Source organism: Salvelinus fontinalis, chromosome 24, assembly GCF_029448725.1.
Source record: "Salvelinus fontinalis isolate EN_2023a chromosome 24, ASM2944872v1, whole genome shotgun sequence".
Taxonomy (NCBI): Eukaryota; Metazoa; Chordata; class Actinopteri; order Salmoniformes; family Salmonidae; genus Salvelinus; species Salvelinus fontinalis.
In genome coordinates this window covers 38,172,640-38,190,790 of record NC_074688.1, presented here as the reverse complement: position 1 = coordinate 38,190,790, position 18,151 = coordinate 38,172,640, and the positions used below count along the sequence as shown (strand labels likewise).

Below are 18,151 nucleotides of genomic sequence, written 5' to 3'. Positions count from 1 at the left end.
GTATAGTCTGCTAGTGTTATCACCAGTCTGCTAGTGTTATCACCAGTCTGCTAGTGTTATCACCAGTCTGCTAGTGTTATCACCAGTCTGCTAGTGTTATCACCAGTCTGCTAGTGTTATCACCAGTATAGTCTGCTAGTGTTATCACCAGTCTGCTAGTGTTATCACCAGTATAGTCTGCTAGTGTTATCACCAGTCTGCTAGGGTTATCACCAGTATAGTCTGCTAGTGTTATAACCAGTATAGTCAGCTAGGGTTATCACCAGTCTGCTAGGGTTATCACCAGTATAGTCTGCTAGGGTTATCACCAGTGTAGTCTGCTAGGGTTATCACCAGTGTAGTCTGCTAGGGTTATCACCAGTATAGTCTGCTAGTGTTATCACCAGTCTGCTAGTGTTATCACCAGTCTGCTAGGGTTATCACCAGTATAGTCTGCTAGTGTTATAACCAGTATAGTCTGCTAGGGTTATCACCAGTCTGCTAGGGTTATCACCAGTATAGTCTGCTAGGGTTATCACCAGTGTAGTCTGCTAGGGTTATCACCAGTGTAGTCTGCTAGTGTTATCACCAGTATAGTCTACTAGTGTTATCACCAGTATAGTCTGCTAGTGTTATCACCAGTATAGTCTGTTAGGGTTATCACCAGTCTGCTAGTGTTATCACCAGTATAGTCTGTTAGGGTTATCACCTGTATAGTCTGCTAGTGTTATCACCAGTATAGTCTGTTAGGGTTATCACCAGTCTGCTAGGGTTATCACCAGTATAGTCTGCTAGGGTTATCACCAGTATAGTCTGCTAGGGTTATCACCAGTATAGTCTGCTAGGGTTATCACCAGTATAGTCTGCTAGGGTTATCACCAGTATAGTCTGTTAGGGTTATCACCAGTATAGTCTGCTAGGGTTATCACCAGTCTGCTAGGGTTATCACCAGTATAGTCTGCTAGGGTTATCACCAGTGTAGTCTGCTAGGGTTATCACCAGTGTAGTCTGCTAGTGTTATCACCAGTGTAGTCTGCTAGTGTTATCACCAGTATAGTCTACTAGTGTTATCACCAGTATAGTCTGCTACTGTTATCACCAGTATAGTCTGTTAGGGTTATCACCAGTCTGCTAGTGTTATCACCAGTCTGCTAGTGTTATCACCAGTATAGTCTGTTAGGGTTATCACCAGTATAGTCTGTTAGGGTTATCACCTGTATAGTCTGCTAGTGTTATCACCAGTATAGTCTGTTAGGGTTATCACCAGTCTGCTAGGGTTATCACCAGTATAGTCTACTAGGGTTATCACCAGTATAGTCTGCTAGGGTTATCACCAGTATAGTCTGTTAGGGTTATCACCAGTATAGTCTGATCATGTTATCACCAGTATAGTCTGCTAGTGTCATCACCAGTATAGTCTGCTAGGGTTATCACCAGTCTGCTAGTGTTATCACCAGGCTGCTAGTGTTATCACCAGTATAGTCTGCTAGTGTTATCACCAGTATAGTCTGCTAGGGTTATCACCAGTATAGTCTGCTAGGGTTATCACCAGTATAGTCTGCTAGTGTTATCACCAGTATAGTCTACTAGGGTTATCACCAGTGTAGTCTGCTAGGGTTATCACCAGTATAGTCTACTAGGGTTATCACCAGTATAGTCTGCTAGTGTTATCACCAGGCTGCTAGTGTTATCACCAGTATAGTCTGCTAGTGTTATCACCAGTATAGTCTGCTAGTGTTATCACCAGTATAGTCTACTAGGGTTATAACCAGTATAGTCTACTAGGGTTATCACCAGTGTAGTCTGCTAGGGTTATCACCAGGCTGCTAGGGTTATCACCAGTATAGTCTACTAGGGTTATCACCAGTATAGTCTGCTAGTGTTATCACCAGGCTGCTAGTGTTATCACCAGTATAGTCTGCTAGTGTTATCACCAGTATAGTCTGCTAGTGTTATCACCAGTATAGTCTGCTAGGGTTATCACCAGTATAGTCTGCTAGGGTTATCACCAGTATAGTCTGCTAGGGTTATCACCAGTGTAGTCTGCTAGGGTTATCACCAGTGTGGTCTGCTAGGGTTATCACCAGTATAGTCTGCTAGGGTTATCACCAGTGTAGTCTGCTAGTGTTATCACCAGTTACTAGGGTTATCACCAGTGTAGTCTGCTAGGGTTATCACCAGTGTAGTCTGCTAGGGTTATCACCAGTCTGCTAGTGTTATCACCAGTATAGTCTGCTAGGGTTATCACCAGTATAGTCTACTAGGGTTATCACCAGTGTAGTCTGCTAGTGTTATCACCAGCGTAGTCTGCTAGTGTTATCACCAGTCTGCTAGTGTTATCACCAGTCTGCTAGTGTTATCACCAGTCTGCTAGTGTTATCACCAGTATAGTCTGCTAGTGTCATCACCAGTATAGTCTGCTAGTTTCATCACCAGTGTAGTCTGCTAGTGTCATCACCAGTGTAGTCTGCTAGTGTCATCACCAGTATTGTCTGCTAGTGTTATCACCAGTATAGTCTGCTAGGGTTATCACCAGTGTAGTCTGCTAGGGTTATCACCAGGCTGCTAGTGTTATCACCAGTATAGTCTGCTAGTGTTATCACCAGTATCGTCTGCTAGGGTTATCACCAGTGTAGTCTGCTAGTGTTATCACCAGTATAGTCTGTTAGGGTTATCACCAGTATAGTCTGCTAGTGTTATCACCAGTATAGTCTGCTAGTGTCATCACCAGTATAGTCTGCTAGTGTTATCACCAGTGTAGTCTGCTAGGGTTATCACCAGTATAGTCTACTAGGGTTATCACCAGTATAGTCTACTAGGGTTATCACCAGTATAGTCTACTAGGGTTATCACCAGTATAGTCTGCTAGTGTTATCACCAGGCTGCTAGTGTTATCACCAGTATAGTCTGCTAGTGTTATCACCAGTATAGTCTGCTAGTGTTATCACCAGTATAGTCTACTAGGGTTATAACCAGTATAGTCTACTAGGGTTATCACCAGTGTAGTCTGCTAGGGTTATCACCAGGCTGCTAGGGTTATCACCAGTATAGTCTACTAGGGTTATCACCAGTATAGTCTGCTAGTGTTATCACCAGGCTGCTAGTGTTATCACCAGTATAGTCTGCTAGTGTTATCACCAGTATAGTCTGCTAGTGTTATCACCAGTATAGTCTGCTAGGGTTATCACCAGTATAGTCTGCTAGTTTTATCACCAGTATAGTCTACTAGGGTTATCACCAGTATAGTCTGCTAGGGTTATCACCAGTATAGTCTGCTAGGGTTATCACCAGTGTAGTCTGCTAGGGTTATCACCAGTGTGGTCTGCTAGGGTTATCACCAGTATAGTCTGCTAGGGTTATCACCAGTGTAGTCTGCTAGTGTTATCACCAGTTACTAGGGTTATCACCAGTGTAGTCTGCTAGGGTTATCACCAGTGTAGTCTGCTAGGGTTATCACCAGTCTGCTAGTGTTATCACCAGTATAGTCTGCTAGGGTTATCACCAGTATAGTCTACTAGGGTTATCACCAGTGTAGTCTGCTAGTGTTATCACCAGCGTAGTCTGCTAGTGTTATCGCCAGTCTGCTAGTGTTATCGCCAGTCTGCTAGTGTTATCACCAGTATAGTCTGCTAGTGTTATCACCAGTCTGCTAGTGTTATCACCAGTATAGTCTACTAGTGTTATCACCAGTATAGTCTGCTAGTGTTATCACCAGTATAGTCTGTTAGGGTTATCACCAGTCTGCTAGTGTTATCACCAGTCTGCTAGTGTTATCACCAGTATAGTCTGTTAGGGTTATCACCAGTATAGTCTGCTAGTGTTATCACCAGTAAAGTCTGTTAGGGTTATCACCAGTCTGCTAGGGTTATCACCAGTCTGCTAGGGTTATCACCAGTCTGCTAGGGTTATCACCAGTATAGTCTGCTAGGGTTATCACCAGTATAGTCTGCTAGGGTTATCACCAGTATAGTCTGCTAGGGTTATCACCAGTATAGTCTGTTAGGGTTATCACCAGTATAGTCTGTTAGGGTTATCACCAGTATAGTCTGATCATGTTATCACCAGTATAGTCTGATCATGTTATCACCAGTATAGTCTGCTAGTGTCATCACCAGTATAGTCTGCTAGGGTTATCACCAGTCTGCTAGGGCTATCACCAGTATAGTCTGCTAGTGTTATCACCAGGCTGCTAGTGTTATCACCAGGCTGCTAGTGTTATCACCAGTGTAGTCTTCTAGTGTTATCACCAGTATAGTCTGCTAGTGTTATCACCAGTATAGTCTGCTAGTGTTAACACCAGTATAGTCTGCTAGTGTTATCACCAGTATAGTCTGCTAGTGTTATCACCAGTATAGTCTACTAGGGTTATCACCAGTATAGTCTGCTAGTGTTATCACCAGGCTGCTAGTGTTATCACCAGTATAGTCTACTAGGGTTATCACCAGTATAGTCTGCTAGTGTTATCACCAGGCTGCTAGGGTTATCACCAGTATAGTCTACTAGTGTTATCACCAGTATAGTCTGCTAGTGTTATCACCAGTATAGTCTGCTAGGGTTATCACCAGTATAGTCTGCTAGTGTTATCACCAGTATAGTCTGCTAGTGTTATCACCAGTATAGTCTACTAGGGTTATCACCAGTGTAGTCTGCTAGGGTTATCACCAGTATAGTCTACTAGGGTTATCACCAGTGTAGTCTGGTAGGGTTATCACCAGTGTAGTCTGCTAGGGTTATCACCAGTATAGTCTGCTAGGGTTATCACCAGTGTAGTCTGCTAGTGTTATCACCAGTATAGTCTACTAGGGTTATCACCAGTGTAGTCTGCTAGGGTTATCACCAGTGTAGTCTGCTAGGGTTATCACCAGTCTGCTAGTGTTATCACCAGCGTAGTCTGCTAGTGTTATCGCCAGTCTGCTAGTGTTATCACCAGTCTGCTAGTGTTATCACCAGTCTGCTAGTGTTATCACCAGTCTGCTAGTGTTATCACCAGTATAGTCTGCTAGTGTCATCACCAGTATAGTCTGCTAGTTTCATCACCAGTGTAGTCTGCTAGTGTCATCACCAGTGTAGTCTGCTAGTGTCATCACCAGTATTGTCTGCTAGTGTTATCACCAGTATAGTCTGCTAGGGTTATCACCAGTGTAGTCTGCTAGGGTTATCACCAGGCTGCTAGTGTTATCACCAGTATAGTCTGCTAGTGTTATCACCAGTATCGTCTGCTAGGGTTATCACCAGTGTAGTCTGCTAGTGTTATCACCAGTATAGTCTGTTAGGGTTATCACCAGTATAGTCTGCTAGTGTTATCACCAGTATAGTCTGCTAGTGTCATCACCAGTATAGTCTGCTAGTGTTATCACCAGTCTGCTAGTGTTATCACCAGTCTGCTAGTGTTATCACCAGTCTGCTAGTGTTATCACCAGTCTGCTAGTGTTATCACCAGTCTGCTAGTGTTATCACCAGTCTGCTAGTGTTAACACCAGTCTGCTAGTGTTATCACCAGTCTGCTAGTGTTATCACCAGTCTGCTAGTGTTATCACCAGTCTGCTAGTGTTATCACCAGTCTGCTAGTGTCATCACCAGTATAGTCTGCTAGTGTTATCACCAGTATAGTCTGCTTGTGTTATCACCAGTATAGTCTGCTAGGGTTATCACCAGTGTAGTCTGCTAGGGTTATCACCAGTGTAATCTGCTAGGGTTATCACCAGTGTATTCTGCTAGGGTTATCACCAGTATAGTCTGCTTGTGTTATCACCAGTATAGTCTGCTTGTGTTATCACCAGTATAGTCTGCTTGTGTTATCACCAGTATAGTCTGCTTGTGTTATCACCAGTATAGTCTGCTAGGGTTATCACCAGTATAGTCTGCTAGGGTTATCACCAGTATATTCTGCTAGGGTTATCACCAGTGTAGTCTGCTAGGGTTATCACCAGTGTAGTCTGCTAGGGTTATCACCAGTGTAGTCTGCTAGGGTTATCACCAGTGTAGTCTGCTCATGTTAGCACAAGTATAGTCTGATGACACTAGCAGACTGTATAGTCTGATGACACCAGCAGACTATACTGGTGGTATCACCAATAGGGGCCCACAGTTTATCATTCTGGATATATTGTCTGAGTTTGATGCTATTCGGTAATATGTACCAATGACCGTGTGTGTGTCACCAGGGGAAGGAGACTGAGGAGGAAGAGGAGGTGGCCGTGGGCGTGGACAAAGGCTTCATGGATGAATTCTTTGAGCAGGTGAGATGCATCCTTTCCCTCCTTCTCTTTTATTCTCTCTCATTACATTGTCTTCTAATTAATAACTTTCCACTCATTGCTCAAAACAGTTCTCCTGACAAGCAGTCTCATCTGCATAGAGATAAGATGACTGCTCCAGTCTCATCTGCATAGAGATACGACTGCTCCAGTCTCATCTGCACGGATACGACTGCTCCAGTCTCGTCTGCACGGATACGACTGCTCCAGTCTCATCTGCACGGATACGACTGCTCCAGTCTCGTCTGTACGGATACGACTGCTCCAGTCTCGTCTGTACGGATACGACTGCTCCAGTCTCGTCTGCACGGATACGACTGCTCCAGTCTCATCTGCACGGATACGACTGCTCCAGTCTCATCTGCACGGATACGACTGCTCCAGTCTCATCTGTACGGATACGACTGCTCCAGTCTCGTCTGCATAGAGATAAGATGACTGCTCCAGTCTCATCTGCACGGATACGACTGCTCCAGTCTCGTCTGCACGGATACGACTGCTCCAGTCTCGTCTGCACGGATACGACTGCTCCAGTCTCGTCTGCACGGATACGACTGCTCCAGTCTCGTCTGTACGGATACGACTGCTCCAGTCTCGTCTGTACGGATACGACTGCTCCAGTCTCGTCTGTACGGATACGACTGCTCCAGTCTCGTCTGCACGGATACGACTGCTCCAGTCTCGTCTGCACGGATACGACTGCTCCAGTCTCGTCTGCACGGATACGACTGCTCCAGTCTCGTCTGTACGGATACGACTGCTCCAGTCTCGTCTGTACGGATACGACTGCTCCAGTCTCATCTGCACGGATACGACTGCTCCAGTCTCATCTGCACGGATACGACTGCTCCAGTCTCATCTGCACGGATACGACTGCTCCAGTCTCATCTGCACGGATACGACTGCTCCAGTCTCATCTGCACGGATACGACTGCTCCAGTCTCATCTGCACGGATACGACTGCTCCAGTCTCTTCTGCACGGATACGACTGCTCCAGTCTCATCTGTACGGATACGACTGCTCCAGTCTCGTCTGCACGGATACGACTGCTCCAGTCTCGTCTGTACGGATACGACTGCTCCAGTCTCGTCTGCACGGATACGACTGCTCCAGTCTCGTCTGTACGGATACGACTGCTGCAGTCTCATCTGTACGGATACGACTGCTCCAGTCTCGTCTGCACGGATACGACTGCTCCAGTCTCGTCTGAATAGAGATAAGATGACTGCTCCAGTCTCGTCTGCACGGATACGACTGCTCCAGTCTCGTCTGCACGGATACGACTGCTCCAGTCTCGTCTGCACGGATACGACTGCTCCAGTCTCGTCTGCACGGATACGACTGCTCCAGTCTCGTCTGCACGGATACGACTGCTCCAGTCTCGTCTGCACGGATACGACTGCTCCAGTCTCGTCTGTACGGATACGACTGCTCCAGTCTCGTCTGTACGGATACGACTGCTCCAGTCTCGTCTGCACGGATGCGACTGCTCCAGTCTCGTCTGTACGGATACGACTGCTCCAGTCTCGTCTGCACGGATACGACTGCTCCAGTCTCGTCTGTACGGATACGACTGCTCCAGTCTCGTCTGTACGGATACGACTGCTCCAGTCTCGTCTGCACGGATACGACTGCTCCAGTCTCATCTGCACGGATACGACTGCTCCAGTCTCATCTGCACGGATACGACTGCTCCAGTCTCATCTGCACGGATACGACTGCTCCAGTCTCATCTGCACGGATACGACTGCTCCAGTCTCTTCTGGACGGATACGACTGCTCCAGTCTCATCTGTACGGATACGACTGCTCCAGCCTCGTCTGTACGGATACGACTGCTCCAGTCTCGTCTGCACGGATACGACTGCTCCAGTCTCGTCTGTACGGATACGACTGCTGCAGTCTCGTCTGTACGGATACGACTGCTCCAGTCTCGTCTGCACGGATACGACTGCTCCAGTCTCGTCTGAATAGAGATAAGATGACTGCTCCAGTCTCGTCTGCACGGATACGACTGCTCCAGTCTCGTCTGCACGGATACGACTGCTCCAGTCTCGTCTGCACGGATACGACTGCTTCAGTCTCGTCTGCACGGATACGACTGCTCCAGTCTCGTCTGCACGGATACGACTGCTCCAGTCTCGTCTGCACGGATACGACTGCTCCAGTCTCGTCTGCAGGGATACGACTGCTCCAGTCTCATCTGTACGGATACGACTGCTCCAGTCTCGTCTGTACGGATACGACTGCTCCAGTCTCGTCTGTACGGATACGACTGCTCCAGTCTCTTCTGGACGGATACGACTGCTCCAGTCTCGTCTGCACGGATACGACTGCTCCAGTCTCGTCTGTACGGATACGACTGCTGCAGTCTCGTCTGTACGGATACGACTGCTCCAGTCTCGTCTGCACGGATACGACTGCTCCAGTCTCGTCTGAATAGAGATAAGATGACTGCTCCAGTCTCGTCTGCACGGATACGACTGCTCCAGTCTCGTCTGCACGGATACGACTGCTCCAGTCTCGTCTGCACGGATACGACTGCTTCAGTCTCGTCTGCACGGATACGACTGCTCCAGTCTCGTCTGCACGGATACGACTGCTCCAGTCTCGTCTGCACGGATACGACTGCTCCAGTCTCGTCTGCAGGGATACGACTGCTCCAGTCTCATCTGTACGGATACGACTGCTCCAGTCTCGTCTGTACGGATACGACTGCTCCAGTCTCGTCTGTACGGATACGACTGCTCCAGTCTCTTCTGGACGGATACGACTGCTCCAGTCTCGTCGTCTGTACGGATACGACTGCTCCAGTCTCATCTGTACGGATACGACTGCTCCAGTCTCGTCTGTACGGATACGACTGCTCCAGTCCCGTCTGTACGGATACGACTGCTCCAGTCTCGTCTGTACGGATACGACTGCTCCAGTCTCGTCTGCACGGATACGACTGCTCCAGTCTCGTCTGCACGGATACGACTGCTCCAGTCTCGTCTGTACGGATACGACTGCTCCAGTCTCGTCTGCACGGATACGACTGCTCCAGTCTCGTCTGCACGGATACGACTGCTCCAGTCTCGTCTGCAGGGATACGACTGCTCCAGTCTCGTCTGTACGGATACGACTGCTCCAGTCTCGTCTGTACGGATACGACTGCTCCAGTCTCGTCTGTACGGATACGACTGCTCCAGTCTCTTCTGGACGGATACGACTGCTCCAGTCTCGTCGTCTGTACGGATACGACTGCTCCAGTCTCATCTGTACGGATACGACTGCTCCAGTCTCGTCTGTACGGATACGACTGCTCCAGTCCCGTCTGTACGGATACGACTGCTCCAGTCTCGTCTGTACGGATACGACTGCTCCAGTCTCGTCTGCACGGATACGACTGCTCCAGTCTCGTCTGCACGGATACGACTGCTCCAGTCTCGTCTGTACGGATACGACTGCTCCAGTCTCGTCTGCACGGATACGACTGCTCCAGTCTCGTCTGCATGGATACGACTGCTCCAGTCTCGTCTGTACGGATACGACTGCTCCAGTCTCGTCTGCACGGATACGACTGCTCCAGTCTCGTCTGCACGGATACGACTGCTCCAGTCTCGTCTGCACGGATACGACTGCTCCAGTCTCGTCTGCACGGATACGACTGCTCCAGTCTCGTCTGTACGGATACGACTGCTCCAGTCTCGTCTGTACGGATACGACTGCTCCAGTCTCGTCTGCACGGATGCGACTGCTCCAGTCTCGTCTGTACGGATACGACTGCTCCAGTCTCGTCTGTACGGATACGACTGCTCCAGTCTCGTCTGTACGGATACGACTGCTCCAGTCTCGTCTGTACGGATACGACTGCTCCAGTCTCGTCTGCACGGATACGACTGCTCCAGTCTCATCTGCACGGATACGACTGCTCCAGTCTCATCTGCACGGATACGACTGCTCCAGTCTCATCTGCACGGATACGACTGCTCCAGTCTCATCTGCACGGATACGACTGCTCCAGTCTCTTCTGGACGGATACGACTGCTCCAGTCTCATCTGTACGGATACGACTGCTCCAGCCTCGTCTGTACGGATACGACTGCTCCAGTCTCGTCTGCACGGATACGACTGCTCCAGTCTCGTCTGTACGGATACGACTGCTGCAGTCTCGTCTGTACGGATACGACTGCTCCAGTCTCGTCTGCACGGATACGACTGCTCCAGTCTCGTCTGAATAGAGATAAGATGACTGCTCCAGTCTCGTCTGCACGGATACGACTGCTCCAGTCTCGTCTGCACGGATACGACTGCTCCAGTCTCGTCTGCACGGATACGACTGCTTCAGTCTCGTCTGCACGGATACGACTGCTCCAGTCTCGTCTGCACGGATACGACTGCTCCAGTCTCGTCTGCACGGATACGACTGCTCCAGTCTCGTCTGCAGGGATACGACTGCTCCAGTCTCATCTGTACGGATACGACTGCTCCAGTCTCGTCTGTACGGATACGACTGCTCCAGTCTCGTCTGTACGGATACGACTGCTCCAGTCTCTTCTGGACGGATACGACTGCTCCAGTCTCGTCTGCACGGATACGACTGCTCCAGTCTCGTCTGTACGGATACGACTGCTGCAGTCTCGTCTGTACGGATACGACTGCTCCAGTCTCGTCTGCACGGATACGACTGCTCCAGTCTCGTCTGAATAGAGATAAGATGACTGCTCCAGTCTCGTCTGCACGGATACGACTGCTCCAGTCTCGTCTGCACGGATACGACTGCTCCAGTCTCGTCTGCACGGATACGACTGCTTCAGTCTCGTCTGCACGGATACGACTGCTCCAGTCTCGTCTGCACGGATACGACTGCTCCAGTCTCGTCTGCACGGATACGACTGCTCCAGTCTCGTCTGCAGGGATACGACTGCTCCAGTCTCATCTGTACGGATACGACTGCTCCAGTCTCATCTGTACGGATACGACTGCTCCAGTCTCGTCTGCACGGATACGACTGCTCCAGTCTCGTCTGCACGGATACGACTGCTCCAGTCTCATCTGCACGGATACGACTGCTCCAGTCTCGTCTGCACGGATACGACTGCTCCAGTCTCGTCTGCACGGATACGACTGCTCCAGTCTCGTCTGTACGGATACGACTGCTCCAGTCTCGTCTGCACGGATACGACTGCTCCAGTCTCGTCTGCACGGATACGACTGCTCCAGTCTCGTCTGCACGGATATGACTGCTCCAGTCCCGTCTGTACGGATACGACTGCTCCAGTCCCGTCTGTACGGATACGACTGCTCCAGTCTCGTCTGTACGGATACGACTGCTCCAGTCTCGTCTGCACGGATACGACTGCTCCAGTCTCGTCTGCACGGATACGACTGCTCCAGTCTCGTCTGTACGGATACGACTGCTCCAGTCTCGTCTGCACGGATACGACTGCTCCAGTCTCGTCTGCATGGATACGACTGCTCCAGTCTCGTCTGTACGGATACGACTGCTCCAGTCTCGTCTGCATGGATACGACTGCTCCAGTCTCGTCTGTACGGATACGACTGCTCCAGTTTCATCTGTACGGATACGACTGCTCCAGTCTCGTCTGCACGGATACGACTGCTCCAGTCTCGTCTGCACGGATACGACTGCTCCAGTCTCGTCTGCACGGATACGACTGCTCCAGTCTCGTCTGCACGGATACGACTGCTCCAGTCTCGTCTGCACGGATACGTCTGCTCCAGTCTCGTCTGCACGGATACGACTGCTCCAGTCTCGTCTGTACGGATACGACTGCTCCAGTCTCGTCTGCACGGATATGACTGCTGCTCTCCTGTTGGTATTTCCTCTGCGTATGAATTCAATAGGCTTTTTAAGTGCGCCGTAATCAATCATATGCTCTATCTCCCCTCCAGTGTGCTTAGATTTGATATATTACGCTCATAGATGTTGTTCCTCGTGTGGAGTGGATCGTTAAGTATTTCATTTCAAATGGACTTTTATTGATCCCCACACAAAACATTATCCCCCAGGCCTAGCTTTGAAAATGAACACCGTTTTTCCATTTGAATTGTACATATGGGAGGTTAGTGCTCCAAAGGGCCTTTACAAGTCCACGTTGTACATTTTCTATAGGGTTGTGTGTTTGTCCATGCGTTTGTGAGGGTTTTTCCGTACGCTTGAAGAAGGAACCTTTAGTGAGGTTGTCGAGGGCTCTTCTCAGGGGGCCCATTTGACTGTTGCACCAGTTTAGATCTCCACAGAGAGAGGCATGCTGGGAGAAAGACACACACACACACACACATACCAGTGGCGGTCGATGCCTTTTAAGATTAGGAAGGACAAGTATTTGGCCTTATTTCTATTACAGTATATTGGATGACTTGTCATTCATATTCCATTCACCCAGCTTAATGTAACATTGATAGGTTTAGGCCACAACATTGATATGTTTAGGCTACTACATGATACTAGAATGTTCCCTATACACATCATGAGGTTGTTACAACAGGTCAAGAGACAAAGTGGAGGAATCAGACAGTGACACGTTCAATACCGCCCTGCTCACTCTTTCCTGCATCTAGCTGATCTCGGGTGGAATCATTAGTCCAAAACAGTTGCAAAACGTTCAATACCGCCCTGCTCACTCTTTCCTGCATCTAGCTGATCTCGGGTGGAATCATTAGTCCAAAACAGTTGCAAAACGTTCAATACCGCCCTGCTCACTCTTTCCTGCATCTAGCTGATCTCGGGTGGAATCATTAGTCCAAAACAGTTGCAAAACGTTCAATACCGCCCTGCTCACTCTTTCCTGCATCTAGCTGATCTCGGGTGGAATCATTAGTCCAAAACAGTTGCAAAACGTTCAATACCGCCCTGCTCACTCTTTCCTGCATCTAGCTGATCTCGGGTGGAATCATTAGTCCAAAACAGTTGCAAAACGTTCAATACCGCCCTGCTCACTCTTTCCTGCATCTAGCTGATCTCGGGTGGAATCATTAGTCCAAAACAGTTGCAAAACGTTCAATACCGCCCTGCTCACTCTTTCCTGCATCTAGCTGATCTAGGGTGGAATCATTAGTCCAAAACAGTTGCAAAACGTTCAATTTTGCAACTAAAACGAGAGTTTCTGTTGAACAAATTCAGGTAGGTCCCTCCCAGTTTCGTTCCGTTCGCTTCCGTTTAAGAAACGTTTTGAATCTGAAGAATCTGCGGACCAAGAAGTTGCCTCCTGCAAGAACCTCCAAGATTGCGGACTGAACACAGCAGTGTGGATCACCTCAAGATAAAACGTAATATTCAACATCGGTAAGTCAGACTAAATATTAGCATTTCACAATCTGGTGGGTAATAACCTTCAATCTGGATAACAACACAAATCATAAGACTAGAGAAATGTATCGACAAATATTACAAAAACAAGTAACAGCCAAACATGACGGAGAGTAAGACAGGGGAACCAGTCTCAACATGACAGAGAGTAAGACAGGGGAACCAGTCTCAACATGACGGAGAGTAAGACAGGGGAACCAGTCTCAACATGACGGAGAGTAAGACAGGAGAACCAATCTCAACATGACGGAGAGTAAGACGGGAACCAGTCTCAACATGACGGAGAGTAAGACAGGGGAACCAGTCTCAACATGACGGAGAGTAAGACAGGAGAACCAATCTCAACATGACGGAGAGTAAGACGGGAACCAGTCTCAACATGACGGAGAGTAAGACAGGGGAACCAGTCTCAACATGACGGAGAGTAAGACAGGAGAACCAATCTCAACATGACGGAGAGTAAGACGGGAACCAGTCTCAACATGACGGAGAGTAAGACAGGGGAACCAGTCTCAACATGACGGAGAGTAAGACAGGAGAACCAATCTCAACATGACGGAGAGTAAGACGGGAACCAGTCTCAACATGACGGAGAGTAAGACAGGGGAACCAATCTCAACATGACAACGTGACTCTTCTCCAGACACAGGCGATTTAATATTTTCACCAGCGGGAATGGTAAAGGTCAAAACCCATCTGTTAAAATCAATAAATGACAAACTGGCCCTACTTGAACTAGTCAGTGAGGATATAATAGAGTTGAATGAGATGAGTGACGAAAAAGCTGCGACATTGGAGAAAGACACAAGCATAAAGGGACAGTCAATAAGATTTAAACCGAAGTTAACGAACTTAAAAAGGAGAACATCATTCTGAGAGAAGCCTTACTGGACATACAAACTAGATCCATGAGATGGAATCTGGTACTTACTGGTATCCAGGAGAAAGAAGGAGAAGTTCCTGAATCTGGTACTTACTGGTATCCAGGAGAAAGAAGGAGAAGTTCCTGAATCTGCTACTTACTCGTATGCAGGAGAAAGAAGGAGAAGTTCCTGAATCTGGTACTTACTGGTATGCAGGAGAAAGAAAGAGAAGTTCCTGAATCTGGTACTTACTGGTATCCAGGAGAAAGAAGGAGAAGTTCCTGAATCTGGAGTTAGAGAGTTCCTCCTTACAGCGCTTCAGATCCCACACCAAGCTATCCACAAAATCCAACTCGATCGTGTACACGGACAGAGAGGGCAGAGGTATGAACGCCCAATCGTTGTCTTCTTTAAAGATAAAATAATGGTTAAAAGCCTGGGTAAAAGACCTGCGGGCATGAAAATAGGCATGAATGATCAGTTCCCTCAAGGAAATTACAGAACGCCGCAAAGTTCTGTATCCAATCTTCAAGGAAAATAGATTGAAAGGGAAACGCGTAGCTCTCGTAGTCAAACTATATTGACACCCAAATGTTCAGAGACACAAAGACTACTCCATGGCTATTCTAAATATTACAAAGTTCTGTATCCAATCTTCAAGGAAAATAGATTGAAAGGGAAACGCGTAGCTCTCGTAGTTGATAAACTGTATGTTGATAACTATTTGTTCAGGGACAGAGAGACGACTCCATGGCTATTCTAAATATTACAAAGTTCTCATAGAGGAGGCAAATAATGAAACACAATACTAGCCATGGTGGGGATTAAATAATGAAACACAATACTAGCCATTGTATGGATTGTAATAAGATAGAAAAGCTCTCTATATATTATTATCTTGAAATATAACTAATTGGAACACAAAAGCCCTAATTCAACATGGCGGAGATAAAAACACAGCAGACAGAAGGCTCAGTATGTGGGTATGTGTGGATGTGTTGAGATGGATGGTGTGTTTTTTGGTGTTTGGGAAAGTGTGGCGTTAAGTGAGTGAGAAAGGAAACGGTTGCATATCCCAGAACCAATGTATGTCTGTGAGCAGGGGTTGTGAGAGAGCTTTCAATGTTGTGCAGATGAGGGTTATACATTTTATAAAGAATTATACATCTTATTGATTTATTGTCCTATCATGATGGAACTGCATTTTAAAATAAATTATACATCAATTTTTTCCGGAAATTTTTCATGGGAAGTTGAGCCCGGGAATTTGGGGAATTTTGCTTAAGTTCATCAAACAAGTTAGTTTATAACAGTGAACCTTTTTTTGTGGTATGCACATAAGGCAATTCTAGGTCTTGTGGCATATTTTGACTAAACTATCCCCAATTCAATGGCATTTCAACCCTCTGCATGCACAATGCATTCTTCCATCACATGTACAGCTGATTCTCAAGATCTTGCTCACTAATGAGATGCTATTCAGCCCACACGACTACACTGTCTGAGTCAACATGCTTTCTGGTCAGTTTTGATTACAATACTGGGTGTGGTAAATATATTTCATATGACACATGTTTTTTTTGTTAACTAGTAAATAGTAGCCTACAACAAAGTGTGTTTAAATCATTTCTAACTTGTTAACAATTTCTGCTAGTTAGTTTTTTCTACCATGTGGGTTTTAGCTTGCTTGAGCCTCCAAACTGAGGAGTGTTAATTCACCTGTTTCCATACATGTTTAATTTTAAAACATTTATCTTACAAAGGAGTTGTTTAATCTAACTGCTTAATTATTTATTTGTACATGGAATTGTATTTATTTTTTTTACTAATTTTTTCCTAATCTTAACAGGAAATGGGCACTATCTGATGTGTAGAGACATTTCACTGCAGCTAATGTAGAAGGAAAAGCTGTGTACATTTGCAAATACTGTGCCAAATCCTGCAAAGAATGCAACAAAGATACAGAATCATCTGGCCAAGTGCATAAAGTTCCCTCAGCACTCACAACAAGCAACCTCTGGCAAAAGTCCCTCTACTTCTATTCGAGGTGAAAATGATGAATCAGACACCTTACCGATAGCAACAGCTCACGGTCCTCCTTGAATCATAAGTTTTTTTGACTCAATGGAGGATTGTAAGTCAGAGAAATGCTGATGAATGTCTTGCTCGAGCTGTGTATGCAACTGGTTCACCTCTGATGCTCACAGGCAATGTGTATTGGAAGAGATTTCTGAATGTTCTTCGCCCAGCATACACCCCTCCAACCAGACATGCTTTATCTACTCATTTGCTGGATGCAGAGTTCAACAGAGTTCAAGTGAAGGTCAAGCAAATCATAGAGAATGCAGACTGTATTGCAATCATCTCTGATGGGTGGTCGAATGTTCGGGGGCAAGGAATAATTAACTACATCTCCACCCCTCAAACAGTATTCTACAAGAGCACAGACAAGGGACAACAGACACATTGGTCTCTACATTGCAGATGAGCTGAACACAGTCATCAATGACCTTGGACCACAGAAGGTATTTGCACTGGTGACAGACAATGTTGTGAACATGAAAGCTGCTTGGTCTAAAGTGGAGGAGTCCTAACCTCACATCACACCCATTGGCTGTGCTGCTCATGCATTGAATCTGCTCCACAAGAACATCATGGCACTGAAACCAATGGATACACTACAAGAGAGCCAAGGAAATGGTTAGGTATGTGAAGGGTCATCACATTATAGCAGCAATCTACCTCACCAAGCATAGTGAGAAGAATACACATTGAAGCTGCCCAGCAACACCCGTTGGGGTGGTGTTGTCATCACATTTGACAGTCTCCCAGAGGGGAAGGAGTCTCTCCAAGAAATGGCCATATCACAGTCGGCCGATATGGACAGCCCCATCAAGAGAATCCTCCTGGATGATGCATTTTGGGAGAGAGTGGTAAGCAGCCTGAAAATCCTGAAACCTATAGCAGTAGCCATTGCACGGATTGAGGGAGACTATGCCATCCTGTCGGATGTTCAGACTTTGTTTGCAGATGTAAGAGAAGAAATCCGTACTGCCCTGCCCTCTTCACTGTTGCTCCAAGCAGAGGAAACTGCAGTTCTGAAATACATTAAAAAGCATGAAGACTTCTGCCTGAAGCCCATACATGACGCAGCGTACATGTTGGACCCCAAGTATGCTGGCAAGAACATCCTGTCTCGTGCAGAGATCAACAAGGCTACCTTGTCTCGCCACCTTGGCCTGGATGAGGGTAAGGTTCTTGGCAGTCTGGCGAAGTACACTTCTAAGCAAGGGCTTTGGCATGGAGATGCAATATGGCAGTCGTGCCAACATATCTCATCAGCCACCTGATGGAAGGGACTTTGTGGATCTGAGGCTCTTTCCCCTGTTGCCTCCATCATCCTCCAAATCCCACCAACATCAGCCGCCTCAGAGCGCAACTGGTCCTTGTTTGGGAACACATAGACCAAAGCACGCAACAGGCTGACCAATACAAGGGTTGAAAAATTGGTGGCCATCCGGGCAAATTTGAGGCTTTTCGAGCCTGACGACGAGCCATCTTCAACAAGGTTGGAAAGTGACAGTGAAGATGAGGCCTCAGAGTCTGATGTTCAAGAGGTGGACATTGAGGAGGTCCAGGGAGAAGACATGGAAGCCTAAGAGGAAGACAACCAAGGCGTTAGTTTCTAGACTATGATTTTGCAGATGTATGTTGAAAACGTTTTTGGGAGATGTGAT

At 47.2% G+C, this 18,151-nt stretch overlaps 1 protein-coding gene across 3 annotated transcripts in view; it reads left to right on the top strand.

Annotated features, from left to right (window-relative positions):
• LOC129822403 (syntaxin-1A-like) overlaps positions 1-18,151 on the top strand; it is a 233,677-nt gene that overhangs the window by 70,731 nt on the left and 144,795 nt on the right. For all 3 annotated transcript variants that reach the window (XM_055880660.1, XM_055880661.1, XM_055880663.1), the window contains exon 2: positions 6,144-6,218. In XM_055880660.1, coding sequence (XP_055736635.1) covers positions 6,144-6,218 — 75 coding nt within the window. The remainder of the gene's footprint in view (positions 1-6,143; positions 6,219-18,151) is intronic.